Genomic DNA, 17,500 nt, shown 5'->3' with positions numbered 1-17,500 from the left:
CACACACACACACACACACACACACACACACACAGTGATAAAACATCAACAGAATGAGACTATGCAGAAGGGTCCACACTGAGTGCCTGCTTCACCTGGACCAGGCTAAACCAACCCTCCTCTCCTCTTCTCTCCTCTCCTCTCTTCTCCTTTCCTCTCCTCCCTTCCTCTCTCCTCTCTCCATTCCTACTGCCTCTTCCCCTCGTCCACATGTGAAAGCAGCTGCCGTGCGATGCAGTGCTCAGGCGGGTTTGCCAGGACTCCCACCAGCACATTTCAGCAGAATGGATTTTCAATAGACTGACCCTCAGAGCAGGAGCTGCAGCAAGCTACTCCATGAAAGAGATCCCTGTGAATGCTCTCTTTGGCAAATACTTTGCATGAATTTATTTATTTCCGTGCGGGGGAAAGGCAAGGAAAAAAAAAACTGTTGACAGGTTTTGACAGTATTTCGGAGGATTTAATTCCGTGACTATTTTTTTTTTTCTTCCATTTTCACCTTATTACCCGGTGTTCACAGCTCAACCTGATCTCACTTGTCTGAGTGCCAAATCGTGTCTTCAACAACAACTGAATGTTCCAGCTTTCAAAACACCTACCCCGTTTTTCCGAGTGGAAATCTTTTTTTTTTTTTGATACGCACGGATGCAAAGGATGTTCGCCTTGGGAAGAGTGAAAGCTGTACATGCGACCTGTGCTGTTACATGTCACAAATGAATAGTGCAAGACACTCTTAGCTGTGCAAACTGTTTTTGTGTTTCCCAGCAAAGTTTAGGGAATAAGGGACCAGGACTATGAGGTGGCACAAAAACAATAGACAGAACACAGAGAGAGAGAGAAAAGAGAGAGAAAGAGAGAGAGAGAGAGAGAGAGAGAGTGAGAGAGAGAGTGAGAGAGAGAGAGAGAGAGAGAGAGAGAGACAAAGATCCGTTCCAAGGACTGTTTTAGTGCCTCATCAAATATTTAGTTTGATTGTACATGGTCCTGTAATTGCCATCTTGGCTAGTGAATTATTGATAGCATGTAGCAGAGCCGAAGAAGGCTAGTCTTAGAGCGAAAGAGTGCCCCCCCCCTCCAACACCCCCACACACACACAAGCACACAAGCACAGAACCATATACATTCACACACAAACATCCTTCACTCTGTAGATCCTTTTTCCTGGTGAGCCATATGTCCACATAGCCTGATGGCTTTGTAGTTAATTGGAAAGCAGGTGGAGGTAACCTCTAATTAGGAAAAAAATGGAGCTGCCTTTGGCTTTGTTTACAGTGGAGCACAGTAAACATTAGGCTTCACCCCACTGAGCTTGTTAGCCGCTTTGCTCCTTCATATACAAGACCATAATTCTGCATCTTTCATTGTATCTGGCACATTACAGTGTTAATATTCCTCTCCCTGTCTGTGTTATGAAAATGTAATTGCTCCACCAAACCAGTTACACATGTTGGATAAACTCTGCACAGAGCAGCGTGTGTGTGTGGGTTGTGCAATTTGGATGTTTGTGTTGTGATTCATAGTGTTAGGCTCCCTCTCTGCGGTGCTACAACGAAAGAGGCATTCGATAGTTGTCCAGCTGAATTAGCCAGGGTTCTGAGGCGGGCGCGTTCCGACGGCCAGAGACTCCGGGGTGGTAATCGGACGCGGTGCCAGGGCTGGCGATTGCCTCCCGTCTCTGGCGTCACAGCGAGGGCCTGGGTGCGTTTCGTAGAAAGCATCAGACGCTCAAAGCAAATGGTGGCTGAGAATTGAAACCACGGCAGCTTTTAAAAATACCCTTGCTGAAATATTGATTTTTTTTTTCTTTCTTGCCTAACGTAATAAGTGAGAGACTCAAGGGAGGGGAGGTGTGTGTGAGAGTGTGTTTGAGTATGTGAGTGTGTGTATGTGTGTGTGTGTGTGTGTGTGTGTGTGTGTGTGTGTGTTCAGCAAGTGAATGGACAGTCACACAAACGTGTGTATTTGTGCATCTGTGTGTGTGTGTGTATTTGTGCATCTCTCTCTCTCTCTCTCTCTGTGTGTGTGTGTGTGTGTGTGTGTGTGTGTGTGTGTGTGTGTGTGTATGTGTGTGTGTGTGTGTGTGTGTGTGTGTGTGTGTGTGTGTGTGTGAGAGAGAGATTGTCTGAGAGGGCTTACTTTGTGTGGCCAGCTCATGAGTGCTTCATGGGTGTGCCTCTTCATTTAGAGAGCATGCTTCATCCCAGACTCCCCCTGACAACAAAGCATTTGCTGGCTGCCTCAGAGGACCTGAATGAAGCCTCTGTTAGAGTCCCTTGCATTACGACTGCTAATACTCCTCTTGTTGTAGCATTAAGCAGGGGGCCTTAGTGCACATTACACCTGCTTAGGGTCCCCTTATCTGGACATGTCTAAGGTAGAACTATCTATTTGTGGCTTAGATACTAGTCACTGTCTGTGTGTGTGTGTGTTTGTGTGTGTCTGTGTGTGAGAGTGTGGGTGGGGGGGTGCTGAAAAGGCTTAGGAGAGAGAGAGTAAGAGAGAGATGGGGAGAGAGAGAGAGAAAGAGAGAGAGAGTGAGAGAGAGAGAGTGAGAGAGAGAGTGAGAGAGAGAGAGAGATGTTAAAGTGCTACAGATGGCATTGAGCGCTACTGACTCTTCCCGAGGCATCAGCCCTTTGATAAGATTCAATTTGACGAGGATCAAATGGCCGTGCCACTCCGCTTTAAGACTGCCGTGATTCATGTCAAAGACATGAGGTTACAGTCCTCTACTCTTCTCTCTGACTGGGTGGGAAAAATACTCTCTCTCTCTTTCTTTCTCTCTTCTCTTTCTTTTGTGTGTGTGTGTGTGTGTGTGTGTGTGTGTGTGTGTGTGTGTGTGTGTGTGTGTGTGTGTCTATGTTGAAAATGAAAATTGCATGGACCCTGTTATGTAGTTTTTCTAACATATGTGCAGTACATTTCTGTCATGTATTAAATGTGTGCATATGTGTGTGTGTGTGTGTGTGTGTGTGTGTGTGTGTGTGTGTGTGTGTGTGTGTGTGTGTGTGTGTGTGTGTGTGTGTGTAGCTGGGTGGAAAGCCACTGGGGACGGTGGAGTAGAGTCCGAGGGCCAGCCGTAATTCCTGACACCATGTCGGCCGCACATTAGGGAGTGACAGGGCCACACATGCCCCTTGTAATTGATTGTGGGTCGACGTAATGAGGTGAAGGCTTACAGCAGAGACGCCCGCTCCCTCATTATCTCTAGCCACTCTTTAAGAGCACAGAGAGGAGAGGAGAGGAGAGGGAGAGCGAGGGAGAGAGGGGGAGGGAGAGACAGTGAGAGAGGGAAGGAGAGAGAAGGAGAGAAGGAGGGAGGGAGGGAGGGGGGAGAAACCAGGCTGAAACTAATAACGGAGGCCTGGCTTTAGATGGACATTAATTATTTATGGTGTTTTAATAAGTTTTAGATGGGGAGGGAGAGGCTCAATACACTGAGAGGTAGTCTTTCTCTCTCTGTCTGTTGCTATCTATCTATCTATCTATCTATCTATCTATCTATCTGTCTATCTCTCTCTCTCTTTCCTTCCTCACCTACTCTACTGTGCCTCCCTTCATCTATCTGCGCTGTCTCCTGTCTTCTGCCCCGTGTCCGTCTCCTCTGGTGTCTGTGTGGTGCAGTAATTGTTGACATCGCTGCAATTGATGTGAGTGTTGCAGTTGATCGGAGCATGAGAGATGTCCATGAGGAGTATGTAAAGCAAATGTCTGTTTGTGAGGTGTATGTTGTTGGTAAAAAATATGCCATACCAAAGTGCGACACGAGATCCAGTCACAGAGAAGATGCAGAGTTTAATTTGGCTGTATACAGGAGAGAGGCACACACGAAGCACAAGGCACTCCAGCATACTGTATGCGTCTCTGACTTGACACAGAATTATCCAGGGTTTAAGTACACAACAGCAAAGGATAGATAATCATACAGTAACAGTGGCAGAGTCAGGAGACATCCAGGCTACCCTAATCAATGACGCCAATGGTATTTGACGCAAAACAGACAACAAGAAGTGATATCAACCCTGGCGCCTTACTGTACATTATCCATGGTTGGGACAGATCATCATAACAGGTCATGAAGTAGGAGCATACATTCAGACACATATACGCTTCTGAGTTCTAAACCATCCCTGAATCACTCTAAAGGGATCCGACTTTGATCTGGCACTGCAGCCTCCCTCTCTCCCTCCCTTCCTCTCTCTCTCTCTCTCTCTCCCTCCCTTCCTCTCTCTCTCTCCCTCTCTCCCTCCCTTCCTCTCTCTCTCTCTCTCTCTCTCCCTCTCTCTCTCTCTCTCTCCCTCTCTCCCTCCCTTCCTCTCTCTCTCTCTCTCTCTCCCTCTCTCCCTCCCTCCCTCTCTCTCTTTCCCCTTTTTTCCCATGAAGAGACCTGGAATCCTCCATTCCTTGTCAACTCTTGCCCAGTGGCAGATGGAGGAGCTGGAGCCAGCGAGACTCGGAGCGCCGACACGTCACGTGTCTCTTCCTCCATGGGCCTCGCCCTCATCCCTCCATCCTTCCTGTTTCTTCTTTTTCCCTCCTCTCTTTTTTTCACCTCATTTCTGCCCATTGACCAAAGAAACATAGGCTCTGGTGGCACTAGTGACTTGTCCTCCCTCTCCCCTAAACACACACACACACTCCCAAACACACACAGACATGGTGGGTGCTGGTGGGAGGGTATGCCCCAGATTCCCCTCTCTCTCTCTCTCTCACACACTCTCTCTCTCTCTCTCTTTCTTTCTCTCTCTCTCTCTTTTCAGAGGGTGTCTGGCCCTGCAGTTCAATTGAATCCTCCATAAACACACCATTACTCTAATATCGGCGTGCAGGTTCTCTTACCACCTCTTGTCTCCTGCTGCGTTTTAATTCAATCCTTATTGATCCATATCTCTTCTCCCAAGGACTGCAATATCATATGAATGGAGCTGTGGGATGGGTTCCCCGTATTATTGTATTCCATGGCCATAAAGGGCATTAGCAGCCGTCCGTGCACCCCAGATCAAGTATCAGTCGATAGCAGCTAAATAGAGCAGACATTTTTTTTCTCTATATACTGTGATTACGAAATGTCCATAATTCTCAAGCAACAGGGCACCCTGTGATATTACCCCATTCTCTCTCTCTCTCTCTCTCTCTCTCTCTCTCTCACACACACACACACACACACACACACACACACATTTTGTTGCTCTCTTCGTAGTGATTACTCATGCAAGGTTGCAGGGGATTTTTGGAAGTATATTCCATGATAGTGTGATGATGACATAACTGAGGTTTTAAAAATGGGCTGGGTTACCAGTGTGTGTGTGTGTGTGTGTGTGTGTGTGTGTGTGTGTGTGTGTGTGTGTGTGTGTGTGTGTGTGTGCGTGTGTGTGGGTGGGTGTTTTTAAAGATAGTGTTACAGTCTTATTAGGGGGAAATCAATGCTGTCTGCAGATGACAGCCATTTGTACTCCCTCCTCCTTCAGAAAAAGAGAGAGTGAGAGAGAGAGAGAGAGAGAGAGAGAGAGAAAGAAAGAGGGAGAGATGGAGGGACAGAGATGTGCTGGGGGCTGGGAGGAGCCGTTGTCCACGGTGGAAGAGGTTATCCTGTGGTTAATGTGACATGCCTGTCTGCGACCTTGCCGGTTGTTAACTGCCCGGATTATTATTGTGATAATGTGGCAATTAAAAAGAAAGCGCTCCATCAAAACAGGGGGGCTTATGGCGAGGGAGATGGATGCACGGAGATTACCAGGCAGTGGGGAAATGCATTAAGGCTGCAATCCATTCTTACTGTATGCCTTAAAGTCTTCCTCCAGCCACGCTGCTTATTACCGCGCGTCCTCATCGATATCCTTTCCCAATCAATAGCACTCCGCTGGAGTGAAAATACGTGTAAATCAACACCAGAAGTCTCTGCGTGGCCCCCCTTCCAATAAAGAATGAAAAATCAAAATCTTGTGTCTAATTACGCGCCATATATCTGAACACCATGTCTTCATGGCCACTGGATCACGCGAGGAATTTATGGAGAGAATCTGTCACTGGGAGCGCGCTAAGTGAAGTGTGGGGAGGTGTGAATATTTCTCACAGTTTTTACTGTCAGGATGTGCTACATGTTTCGTGTGACAGGTAACGAGTGACTGGGCTTAGGGTTTCGATTGCCTCTCTAAGTGATGCTGACGTGGAGGGTTTTTCTCTTCTTCTGCTTATGTCCTTTTCAGATTCTTCCTGAAGTTCTTCCTCAAGTGTAACCAGAACTGTTTGAAAAATGCAGGCAACCCCAGAGACATGAGGCGATTTCAGGTAAGACTGTTGGCAAAACCTCCTTCCACATCAAGCAATGTCTTGTCCCACACACACACACACTCTAACTTTTCATACACACACTCACTACTTCGATAATGAAACACACATTTCCATGGTTCCATCGAGCAGGTGGTGGTCTCCACTACAGTCAACGTGGACGGTCATGTGTTGGCCGTTTCGGACAACATGTTTGTGCACAACAACTCCAAACATGGCAGAAGGGCCCGGCGTCTGGACCCATCCGAAGGTAAGTCACTTAATGACCGATAAAGTCGGAGCCAGCGGCGCAGTCTTAGCCTCGTCCGCTTTCATCTATCTGTAGGCAGACATATGGGCAGACAGGCACGCACGCAGTCAAGCCTCTCCGTCAAGACCAAGTCAATATGTTCCGGGACCAAAAGTTTTTAAAAGTGTGTGTGATTGTGTGTGTGTGTGTGTGTGTGTGTGTGAGTGTGTGTGGGTGGGGAGGGGGGTGGTTGATGTAGGTAGTGTTGTGGCCCAGAGTTTCTCCAGCGCTACAGCAGGCTTCGCTCGGCATGATGGGATACGGCCGAAGCATATGGTTGGTGGCGGGGCCGCGCAACGGGGGCGCTTTTTCCTAGAGATGAAACAACAAACTCGCTCACCTGCGCGCGGTGTCTGTGGGGTTAGACGCCTGATGGCCCGCTTTTGATGTGTCAGATGAAAGTTGATGCCGAGGAGCCGTGGAAACCTAATCAGTTTCTGGTCACATGACATCGTGAGGTGTGATGTATGTATCCTCCGCCTCTCCATGGAGACCCTAGATCACAGCCGCCTGGGTTGGTGTTCAGAGGAACAAGTCATTGTTCTACCAACAGATATGACAATGCTAACGCTCTCCACAGACGTACATGTGAAGATGATAGGTGAGAGGAGCATTATGGGAAAAAACACCCCATAATGTTTCCCATCCGAACACTTGCGGTTGCGTCTCGATTGGGGAGGAGACAGCTGTTGCCCTCTGTTCCACGCTCCCCAAGTGACTTTAGGGACGTTTGCTGGGATTCCTCAGATGCTGCTGTTTTATTCATCCACACAGGTGTTAACAGCCCCCCCCCCCCCCCCACCCCCACACACACATCCCCCCTATGGATAAAACGTTTACTTTTGTGACCAAAAAGTAATTTATAACCAACCTACTGTAGCCCAGGGAGACTAAAAACAGAATAAATAAATAAAACCAAAACAACAAAAAAGTTTGTGTAGCAACAAAAAAACAGCTTTGAGGAAAGTGTAAGTCTATCTGTGAGAGAGAGAGAGAGAGAGAGGCCTGTGCGGTTTACAGTTGGCTCTGCTGGGTTGGTCCAGTAATGCTGGCTACTGGGCGGCGCTCGCTCACCGCTGGCGTGCTCGAGCTGCTCTCCACTGCTGGCGACTGCTGGAGCTGCCAGGCTGCGACGAATCAATTCCCCCCGTCACGTGCTGCGGAGACTGGAGGTCAGTCAGTCGGCCTGTCTGTCTCCAGTCTGGCCAGTCAGAGACAGCCATGTTTACGATAAAACACAACAGCATTGAGTGGTATTGATTCACAGACAATGGCAGACACAGACAGAGAGAACGAGAGCGAGAGGCGGAGAGAGACGGTATAAAAGTTTATAATTCTCTTTTTTATTTTTTCCCCCTCATATTTACGGTCACTGGCTCTTATCTTCATTACTGTATCGCTGAAAGAAGAGTCTAGAAGAAAATATGTAAGACTATCTCAAACGTTCATGTTGTCATCAGTCTCCTTGGACTGAAGTAGAAAATGGATACTTTACATTTACAGTCACTGATGCATATCTTTGCTTATCATATTAGTGATGGTCAAGAAAAAAGCAAAAGCTCCCCGTGAAGTCCAGACCAAACTACTGTGAATCCTAACTGACCGGGAATTCTAAACATGTCTGATGATGAGTTGAAGTTTCTGAGGAGTACTGAGGATCCGTATTGTAACCCTCATCCTGTTGTCTTGTTTTCCGAAGCAGCCACGCCCTGCATCAAAGCCATCAGTCCTAGCGAGGGCTGGACAACCGGAGGAGCCACGGTCATCATCATCGGTGATAACTTCTTTGACGGACTGCAGGTGGTCTTTGGCACCATGCTGGTTTGGAGCGAGGTGAGGCCCCACCATGTAGGAAGTGTGATAACACACAGACAGGATAATTCACACACACACACACACACACACACACACACACACACATGCACACACACACACACACACACACACACACACACACACACACACACACACACACACTATTCACACTATTCACACTCATCCAAAGACACACAGATACGCACTCAAATAGCGCACACACACACTTGGCTTCGTATAAGCTGCACACATCTGACATGTACAAATTGTTGTTTTGTTGTTTTTTTCCTCAAGTTATTTCCAGGTGTGTGAGTATGTGATCACAAACAAACAGTCTTGTAGGTGTTAGACCTGCGACCGTGTTGGAACTGACAGAAAAGTGTGCACAGATAGCAGTTTGTGTGACGGCGATTTTGCACTGAAATGCCATTGAAATTTCAGCATGTGGAGAAATTCCTTCTCCTCTTCTTTAATTACAGAAAAGATAAGAAGAATATGTCAACTAAGTCAACTTGATTTAAATGGTGGAGCAGCAAAGACATTATTAAGCTGCCGTGAGACTGTCTAAAGGGCTGCATTGAGCACTGGATGGTAAATTAATGTGTGTTTCTCTCTCTCTGTGTGTGTGTGTGTGTGTGTGTGTGTGTGTGTGTGTGTTGCAGCTCATCACACCCCACGCCATTAGGGTCCAGACTCCTCCGAGACACATCCCTGGCGTGGTGGAGGTCACACTCTCCTACAAGTCCAAGCAGTTCTGCAAAGGAGCTCCCGGACGCTTCGTCTACACTGGTACGCAACGGCTCCTGATGTTTTAGTAGCTTATTGTTTCTGCTACGTTTACTGTAATGTTCGTATTTACACCATTCTATGTCTATTCGGGCATGGTGGAGTAGCGCTAAAGTCACGGCCTAACCGTAGGTCGTCCTGGGTTGGAATTGTGAATCCGCTGTTGCAAGTTTGTGTGGATTTGGATAAAACCGTCTGCTAAATACCAGTCAACTTTAGCTTTAACTATTCTCTTGGTATTGGTGTCCCACACACTTTAGCTTTAACTATTCTCTTGGTATTGGTGTCCCACACACTTTAGCTTTAACTATTCTCTTGGTATTGGTGTCCCACACATTATGGATCACGGCTGTTTTCCTAACTCCCTGTCCTCCGTGGCTTTTGTCCGACGTCCGTCAGGACTTTTGTGTCCTTCCAGCCTGGACGGGTCCACAGGCCAGACTGAAGTATCACTTAGTAAAATCACCGCGCTTTTCTTAGCGGCGTGGGCAGATTATTCCGTCAGAATAATCCAGATGCCATTCAAAATAGCAGAAAGGTCAGATGGAAGACTGTTTGGCCTGATAAGTAAATGTCAGTGCGGTGGGCATAAAGGCAGCGGCTGTGTTAAGGATTTCTGTTAAACATGAGGTTTATCTCCCCCCCCACCCCCACACCCTTCTTCTTTGTTCAAAGCCGCCACTCATTCACATGTGTATAAGCAGAGTAGCGAGACAGGCCCACAATGGAGATGGACGGTCCATCTCGGCTCCGTTGATTCTTTTCGCCATGCTAATATCTGATCCTTTTTTTTTGTGTGATATGACTGACAGCTGTTCGGGGCTGTTTGCTTTTTGTAAAAAGAGAAAAAGAAAGAGCTTTTGTGAATAGATTCTATTTTAGTCATTCGTATGGACAGGACAGTCAACCACGGTTTGAAAGAAGATGTGGTTTTTGGGATGAATTGGAATGAGGGAATCAGTCCAACTTTTAAAAGTAACGTGCGTGTGTTGTGTGTTGTGTGTGTGTGTGTGTGTGTGTGTGTGCGTGTGTGTGTCTGTGTGTGTGCTTTAGATCGAACGATGTACATACACTATCTAAAGGCCATAGAGATGAAAATGCTCTGATAGAAGATCATTTTGCTCTCCCTTTAGCTGCTTACTATGATGAATGCAGTATAGAGACAAAAGAAAATCGGTCCCATCACAACCCCCCCCCCCCCCTCCCCCCCCGACTTCAAACCCCCACTCTCCCTCGGAACGAGCCGTTTGTTGTGCAAAGCAAATTGGATTCACGCATACATATTTTAGTTTTTGTGGATGCATCGACGTACACTTCGGCAACTTATTTATTGTGCCAGGGACGTGTGATATTCATGAATGCAAAATGAAGCAGGCTTTTAAATAGTGAATAGGCAAGCTGTGTATAATTGAAGAGGAAGGAGAGTGCATCCAAACTCGATGATGTGTTTTCCACAAGGGCCTTCCCATGTGCCCCCAATGAGCTCATCTCTAACATAGCATTCCAGGGCCCTTAAACTGCATTTTTTTTGTTGTTCATCAAGCTGTGTTCAATTCTGAACAAATACAAGGCAGTTTGAATGTCTGCGAGCCCTGCATTTAGGTCAGACGAAATTAAGGGATTGTTATAAAAGAAATATGAACATTGTCAAATGAAAAAAATTGCCAAATGAGGCCACCCCTTTTCAAGTCTCTTTGTCATGCATTTGAAATGGTGGCTTTTTAGTTGTTGATTTAGAAAAATGACAAGAAAATGTATCATACAAATATTTTCTAACCAGTTGAGCATCCGCCTATGTTTGTTTCAGTAGGAGTGTGTGTTTGTGTGTGTGTGTGTGTGTGTGTGTGTGTATCTGCATGTTTACATTCGTGTTTGTGTGCATCAGTAAAAACCGCGGCCAGGCAAATGCCCTCGGGGGCAGTTTTGCCCGGCTACTTTGATACTGACGCCGGGGGTGTTGATGTGGACGGAGTAAGAAGAAGACGAAGAAGCTCTCTCTCCGAGCTGTGAATCGGTCCCTCCTGACCTCTCTGTGAAGCCGGAGACAAGTTGCCCCCTCTGAATTTCCTGTTTGAAAGGAAAGAGCTTTTCACAGTCTTGTGTTGCACGCCCTGCACACTGCCCACATTCTAGTGCCATTATGCAAATGCTAGGCTACAACCTATGCACTTCTTCACTGTAGCATTGGACCCACTGAATTACAATTGCTTGTATACAACCCAAGGTACAGTACACAAAGCTCTAATGCGTTGAAATAGTAATGCTGTGTAATTGGAACGGAAATGCATATTATATAGAACACTATGTGTGCTTCAGCGGAGAGACTACTTCACTGGAGTATAAAATTAGTATTGTTTGGTTGAGGAAGAGGTCTCATAGTAGTCTTTTAGAGGGGGGCATGAGTCTTAGCAGGCGCCTTAATATTTTACAGTGTAAATAATGAATCAACCATGTTGTATTTGTCTTAGATTGCACTGCGTTTTGATAGGAGAGATTTCATAATGTAGTCTTTGTTCTTTCTTTCTTACACTCGTTCACTCGCTGTCTCTGTTCTGCTTTTTCCTCGCGCTCCCTCTCTTCCTCCCTCCTTTCCTCTGGGGGCCCTCTCTCCCCAGGTGTTAGCTCCAGGAAAGGGGTTGGTGTGTGTGTGTGTGTGTGTGTGTGTGGTGTGTGGTGGTGGTGTGTGTGTGTGTGTGTGGTGGTTGTGTGTGTGGTGGTGTGTGTGTGTGTGTGTGTGTGTGTGGTGGTGGTGGTTGTGTGTGTGTGTGTGTGTGTGTGTGGTGGTGGTGGTTGTGTGTGTGTGTGTGTGTGTGTGTGTGTGTGTGTGTGCGTGTGTGTGTGTGTGTGTGTGGGGAAGATGGTGGGGGTCTGAGCAGGGGAGAAATGAATGTGAGGAGCCTGGAGGTATTGACTTTCCTGGGAAAACACAGCTCTCTAAAAATCAGTAGCCAAATACTGCAATAACTCAGCACCCATTGATTGCCTTTCCCCCCAGGCCACATTGATCTATGCATTACAAGCCCTCAGACTGCAGGCATGGGCCCAGCCTCACCCTCAGCCCCTGCACACGAGCAGGAATAAATTACGGTTTGTTATTGTGGGCATCTCCAGCATTGTAATCCCCAGCCAGGGCAGCAGGATACTGGAGGAGTGGAGGAAAGCCAACAGTGCACACGCAATAATTAGAGGGTCTCGGAAAAGTCGTCACGCATTATCGCTTTTATGAAGGCAATAATACAAATAAGCAAAAGAATATAATATACACACATAAGTACATAGATAGATAGAGGGTTATATAGATGGATAGATAGATATATAGATAGATAGATAGATAGATAGATAGCGTTCGCTGATTTATTGATAGATTGATAGATGGATGATGGATGGATAGATAGATAGATAGATAGATAGATAGATAGATAGATAGATAGATAGATATCGTTCACAGTCAGTGCAGACATAGTGAGTTGCTCCTATCAGACATGCTGCACTGACCCTGAGAGCAGAGAGGGGGTGGCAGGGGGAGTGTGACAATATCAGGGGTGGGGGCCTGTGGGAGAGGAGCGCAAGTCTGAGCACGTCCTCCGACCTGAGACAGGGAGCCTGCGGGGTTGGTGGAGGAGCCGGGGTTGGTGGAGGGGCCAGAGGCGCCCGCTGGAGCCCTGGGTAGGGCGGCTTTGCTAGGCAGTGATGGGCTCGGTGCCCGTGCAGAGGCTGGCTGGGGAATAACAGCATCAGCGTCATGGCCGCCGCCTCTGCCGCCACCTCCGCCATCACTGCTAGTCTGCTCGTGCCCAGACTCTGCACCTGTGGCTATCGTGCTGTAAATCTGCCGTGTGATTTGCATCTGTCGTCGATTGTCTGCGTGAGAACGTTAACATTGGCCACCGCGAGCGATTTTTGGAGAGAGAGAGAGAGAGAGAGAGAGAGAGAGAGAGAGACAGAGAGAGAGAGACAGAGGAGAGGGAGAGTGAGAGAGTGGGGAATGGTGTTACAGGGCCACCTTCACGTAAGAGAAAGCCAAAGCAAGCCCTGACGTTGTGCAGATGAATCGAGTCAGCACAGTTTGTGAGCTTGGTTGCGGTGGCCAAACTTCAAAGCACTTTACTCATGGCTTGTTGGATGGGGTTTGACATGAAGCAATTGTTCCGGTGCTGATCCAGAATGAGGTTAGACGGAAAATGAGGGCAGCCCGCTGGCATGTGCCGCCACGCCGAGGCTGGCGACCGGACCCGGCTGTTGTGTTCTGCTCCGCTCTCGCTTTCGTCCAGAACTCCCGGCGCCACCAAAGACACGCGCTCTTTAAACTACGCCACTAAACCCCCCCCCCCACACTTTTTTATGATGCTGTCCCCTTGGAGTGGCGGTCGGCCGATCGCCTGTTTCCTAAAAGGCCATTTCCCCGCGTTTTGGCTCCTCGGAGTGGGGACCTGCAGCGAGAGGCCTTCTGTCACCGTGAAGGAGAAAACAATAGTCTACTTTGTACCTTTCCCTCCCTCCTTATTTGGCACGGACACATGGAAGGCATTAGCGGAAAGTTCCACGAGGCAATCTGAAGGTCTGGTGAACACGGAGCGCAAGGGGCAGAGCATTGCGTCATGCACGTCGTTATGTTTCGCCTTTTCCCGCGACTCAACGTATATATCCAGGGCCTCACGCTTATGACAACCTTTTGAGTAATGGGTTTGGTCTTGACCCCCTTTTTTGACACGACTTCCTATATTTAGCCCAAGGCAAAAGGCAGATATTTCTTAAGTTGTTTCCGTACTTGTTCATATTATATACTGCAGACGGACTTAAAAAAACAACAACAACCATTTGCTTAAGCTAACTCAAAGCTCATTCATTTGTACATGTTTTGGAAGGTGCGGTGATCCCTTCATTTCTTTTCAAAGCAACACATGAGAACAAACAGGATATGTAGCCTTGGAATATTTGATACAGGCCCCAAACAACATCAAGAGCCGAGCGCTGCTGTGTCAGACGAGACGCAGCGTTTCCACTTCTAGTTGTTTTTTTGTTTAGTGTTTCCATGACTCCCGAGCACACATTGGGGGACTTAGCTCCGACGCGTCGCCGGGTTGATTACCAGAGTGTAATGAACATCAGATAGACGCCACAGTGCAGGGGAATCAGAGGGAAAGCGAAGTGAAGGTGACAGAAACACACCCACTCCCTTCTGTCGCCTCTTCCCCTCTCTTACTCCCTCTCCGTTCAGCGGCTCTCCTCTGAGATTCCGCTCCGTGACGCAAGCCTTGTGATTAGAGAGCACATCCGCCTCGCTGGCTAGATATGTTAATCATCTCGTGGATAATTGCCTGTGTGGCGCCTTGATTAAGCTGAGTGACACGTCCAGGAAGAGCGTGTTGCCTCAAAGCGACGGCCTCTCAACTGCACAAGTTATTATTGTTTTTTTTTTTTTAGGTTTGTTTTTTTCCTGTCTTGTCTTCTTCGAGTCCCAGCTTTAAAGTTTCCCCCACTGTTACCTGACGTTGGTTCCACAGCTCCTCTCTTTTGTTCGAAAGAAGGGAACTGTTCCATTTGATATGGGAAATGAATCACTGCTTTGCGGAGGACGGGCAGCAATTCCCTGGACATTCCATCAGAGCCCATCAGAAAGTTGAAAGCCTCTGTCTGAAGTCTGAAGACAGATACCACGCCGTCTCGAAAGCCACACTCAGAGCTCACCCCGCCTGTGATGAAAACTCTGTAATTGCATAATACGTTCATTATGTTCATTTGCAAAGGCTCCGGGCCCACGCCATACATAAGAATCGATGAAAGCGCTTTGTGTCTGAGGCGCGCGGGGGTCAGACACAGCTCGTTTGTAACCCGCCCCCCCCCCCCCCCCCCCAAAAGAAAAAAAGATACCCCAGTAATTTTTCCTGCCGCGGTATACAGAGAGGGGTAAATTGAGGTCGAGACGCGTACCTCCGTCATCCTAATTGCAGCCATAACGACTGAACGTTTTCGTGCCCTAATTAAAAGTGTCTGCCGAAGGGGACAGAGAAGCCGCCGGTGGTGGTGGTGCGGTGTCTTCTTCATCTTCCCCGGTGGCGCTCACCCCTCGCTCTTAAAAAGGGGCTTGCGCTCACATTCCGAGTCAAGGGTTGGGCCCGTCTGTCAGTCACAGTTTAAAGTTCATGAAATTTCTATGAGAATCGATCGCATGGGTGGCAGGTTGGAGTGGGGTGGTGTGATGTGTGAGGTTGGGTTGGGGTGTGGTGGGCCTGATAGTGTGTGTAGTTGTGATCATGTGTGGGGAGTGCATGAGCGAGGGCAGGGGGTTGCAAGTGATGCGTGTGTGTGTGTGTGTGTGTGTGTGTGTGTGTGTGTGTGTGTGTGTCTCTGTGTGTGTGTGTGTGTGTGTGTGTGTGTGTGTGTGTCTCTGTGTGTGTGTGTGTGTGTGTGTGTGTGTGTGTGTGTGTGTGTGTGTGTGTGTGCATGTGTGGAGCAGCAGGCCGTGGTGATTGATCAAGCCTCATGCTTTGAATTTCTCCATATTGCCTACCCCACCCCCTACCTCCTACCCCCTCTCCTCTCCTCTCCTCTCCTCTCCTCTCCTCTCATCTCATCTCATCTCATCTCCTCTCCTCTCCTCTCCTCTCCTCTCCTCTCCTCTCTTGGTGCAGTGCTGTGTGGTGTGTTTAGGTCAGAGTGCTTGATATGGTTTGTGATGGAGTGTCTACAGCACTCATCAATGCATGCTGGCATGCATGAGTGTGTCTATCTCTGTGTGCGTGAGTGTGTGTGTGTGTGTGTGTGTGTGTGTGTGTGTGTGTGTGAGAGAGAGAGAGAGTGTCTCGGTGTGTGTCCGTGTCAGTGGGCAGGCATGTATATGTCTCCACCGATTTTCATATGTCACAGTAACCCGATGTGCTTTGCGGTCGGAAGCGGACAGACGAGGAGGAGGAGGAGGTGGGGGGGCGAAGAGGAAATCGATAGCGAGCAACAGGGGGCCCCGAGACGTTTGTCAACAGGCCAGCTCAGTGACCTCAAGCCTCCGCCCCAGCGACACTTGACAGACTCGAGCAGAAAAACAAATCACTTCCTCCGCCCGCTGCACGGCCCCATTGCACATCAGAATATATCCCTATCAACACCCAACCCCCAGCCTCCTCTAAATATGAGAGACAGTGTGGGTGTGTGTGTGTGTGTGTGTGTGTGTGTGTATTGTGCGTGTGTGTGTGTGTTGTTGTGCATGTGTGTGTGTGTGTGTGTGTGTGTGTGTGTGTGTGTGTGTGTGTTTGTTAGTCTGTATCAGTATGTCTGTGTTATTGTGTGGAGGAGAGGGGCTACCATCTCTAACTTGCATCTATCAGTATGTGGCTCATGGAGATGGGAAATTGCTTTGTGCTGTGCTGGAATCTCAGACACACCTGATTCCTCCGACGCTCCATCAAACAAACAGAGGCGCCGCCGCGGCCGCCGGACCCCGCCGCTTGATCAAGTGCTTCGGACGCCGCCGCCAGCTCCATTTGGAAATGATGCGAGCTATTCTGGGGAAGCCACGCAGGCACAGATCGCGCCGCACGACGCAGGGATGCTTGCCAATAGGGGCATGCCAGCGCCTTCAATCAGGGAATCACCGGAGTGAGGAGGAATGGGGAGAGCCGGAGGGGAGCGTTAAAGAGGACCTATCAGGCTCAGAATCGCTTGGGGGTGCAGAGTGGGGGGGGGGACGCCATTGGGGAGCCAGATAAATACAATCATCCAAACGGCAGCGGGAGTGGGGGGGTTGGGGGTGGATGGGGGGGGGGGGGGTTGTGGGATGCAGTGAGAAAATGTAAATAACAAATAGTGGAAAGTAAACATATATAAACACATTGGAGGGCCCGGGCGTAAACAGCGAGGGTAAATGTATACATGATCCCGCCGAGGCCTGGGAGGGTTTTCTGGCGATCGTGGGAGCGCCCATGCCTGCTCTGGCCCGAGACACCAAAATAGAAGGAAGGAGACTTTATGAAGCCACCACAGGGCTGTAACCGCAGCCGCTGGCACGGGACCGGAGGTCAGCATAGTCCAGGATCGGAAACCACCAATGTGTTCTAGACGCTGTTGTGGATTAGGCATCCAATAGTTACAAGCATTTTATTTTCAACTTTCTTTTGAGAAGAATAGATTTACTTCCATGTTGGGTTTTTTTTAGGACACTTTTCTAAAGACATACCCCCCCCCCCCACAACCCGCGCAAACTGAAGTTGTTCATCCTTTTCCAAAGAAGCACAGCGCCGTCTTGATTTATTAAGAAGAGACATGCGAAAGCCTGAAGGTCAGCGTTCCAAATCATGTTCCTCCTCACTTACTCCCTTCGCAGGAATC

At 48.4% G+C, this 17,500-nt stretch overlaps 1 protein-coding gene across 4 annotated transcripts in view; it reads left to right on the top strand.

Moving 5' to 3' along the window:
* Positions 1–17,500, top strand: part of LOC143132216 (transcription factor COE3) — a 112,858-nt gene that overhangs the window by 65,225 nt on the left and 30,133 nt on the right. For 3 of the 4 annotated variants that reach the window (XM_076291592.1, XM_076291593.1, XM_076291590.1), the window contains exons 7-10: positions 6,207–6,288; positions 6,421–6,538; positions 8,277–8,410; positions 9,055–9,181. In XM_076291592.1, coding sequence (XP_076147707.1) covers positions 6,207–6,288; positions 6,421–6,538; positions 8,277–8,410; positions 9,055–9,181 — 461 coding nt within the window. The remainder of the gene's footprint in view (positions 1–6,206; positions 6,289–6,420; positions 6,539–8,276; positions 8,411–9,054; positions 9,182–17,500) is intronic. The other variant, XM_076291591.1, reaches the window with a different exon arrangement.

This window comes from Alosa pseudoharengus, unplaced genomic scaffold, assembly GCF_046254945.1.
Source record: "Alosa pseudoharengus isolate Yale_2024_CS ecotype anadromous, Long Island Sound unplaced genomic scaffold, YU_APseudo_1.1 YU_APseudo_1.1_scf_19, whole genome shotgun sequence".
NCBI classification, from domain to species: Eukaryota; Metazoa; Chordata; class Actinopteri; order Clupeiformes; family Clupeidae; genus Alosa; species Alosa pseudoharengus.
Note: the sequence above shows the minus strand (reverse complement) of the source record. Positions and strands in the feature narration are given on the sequence as shown.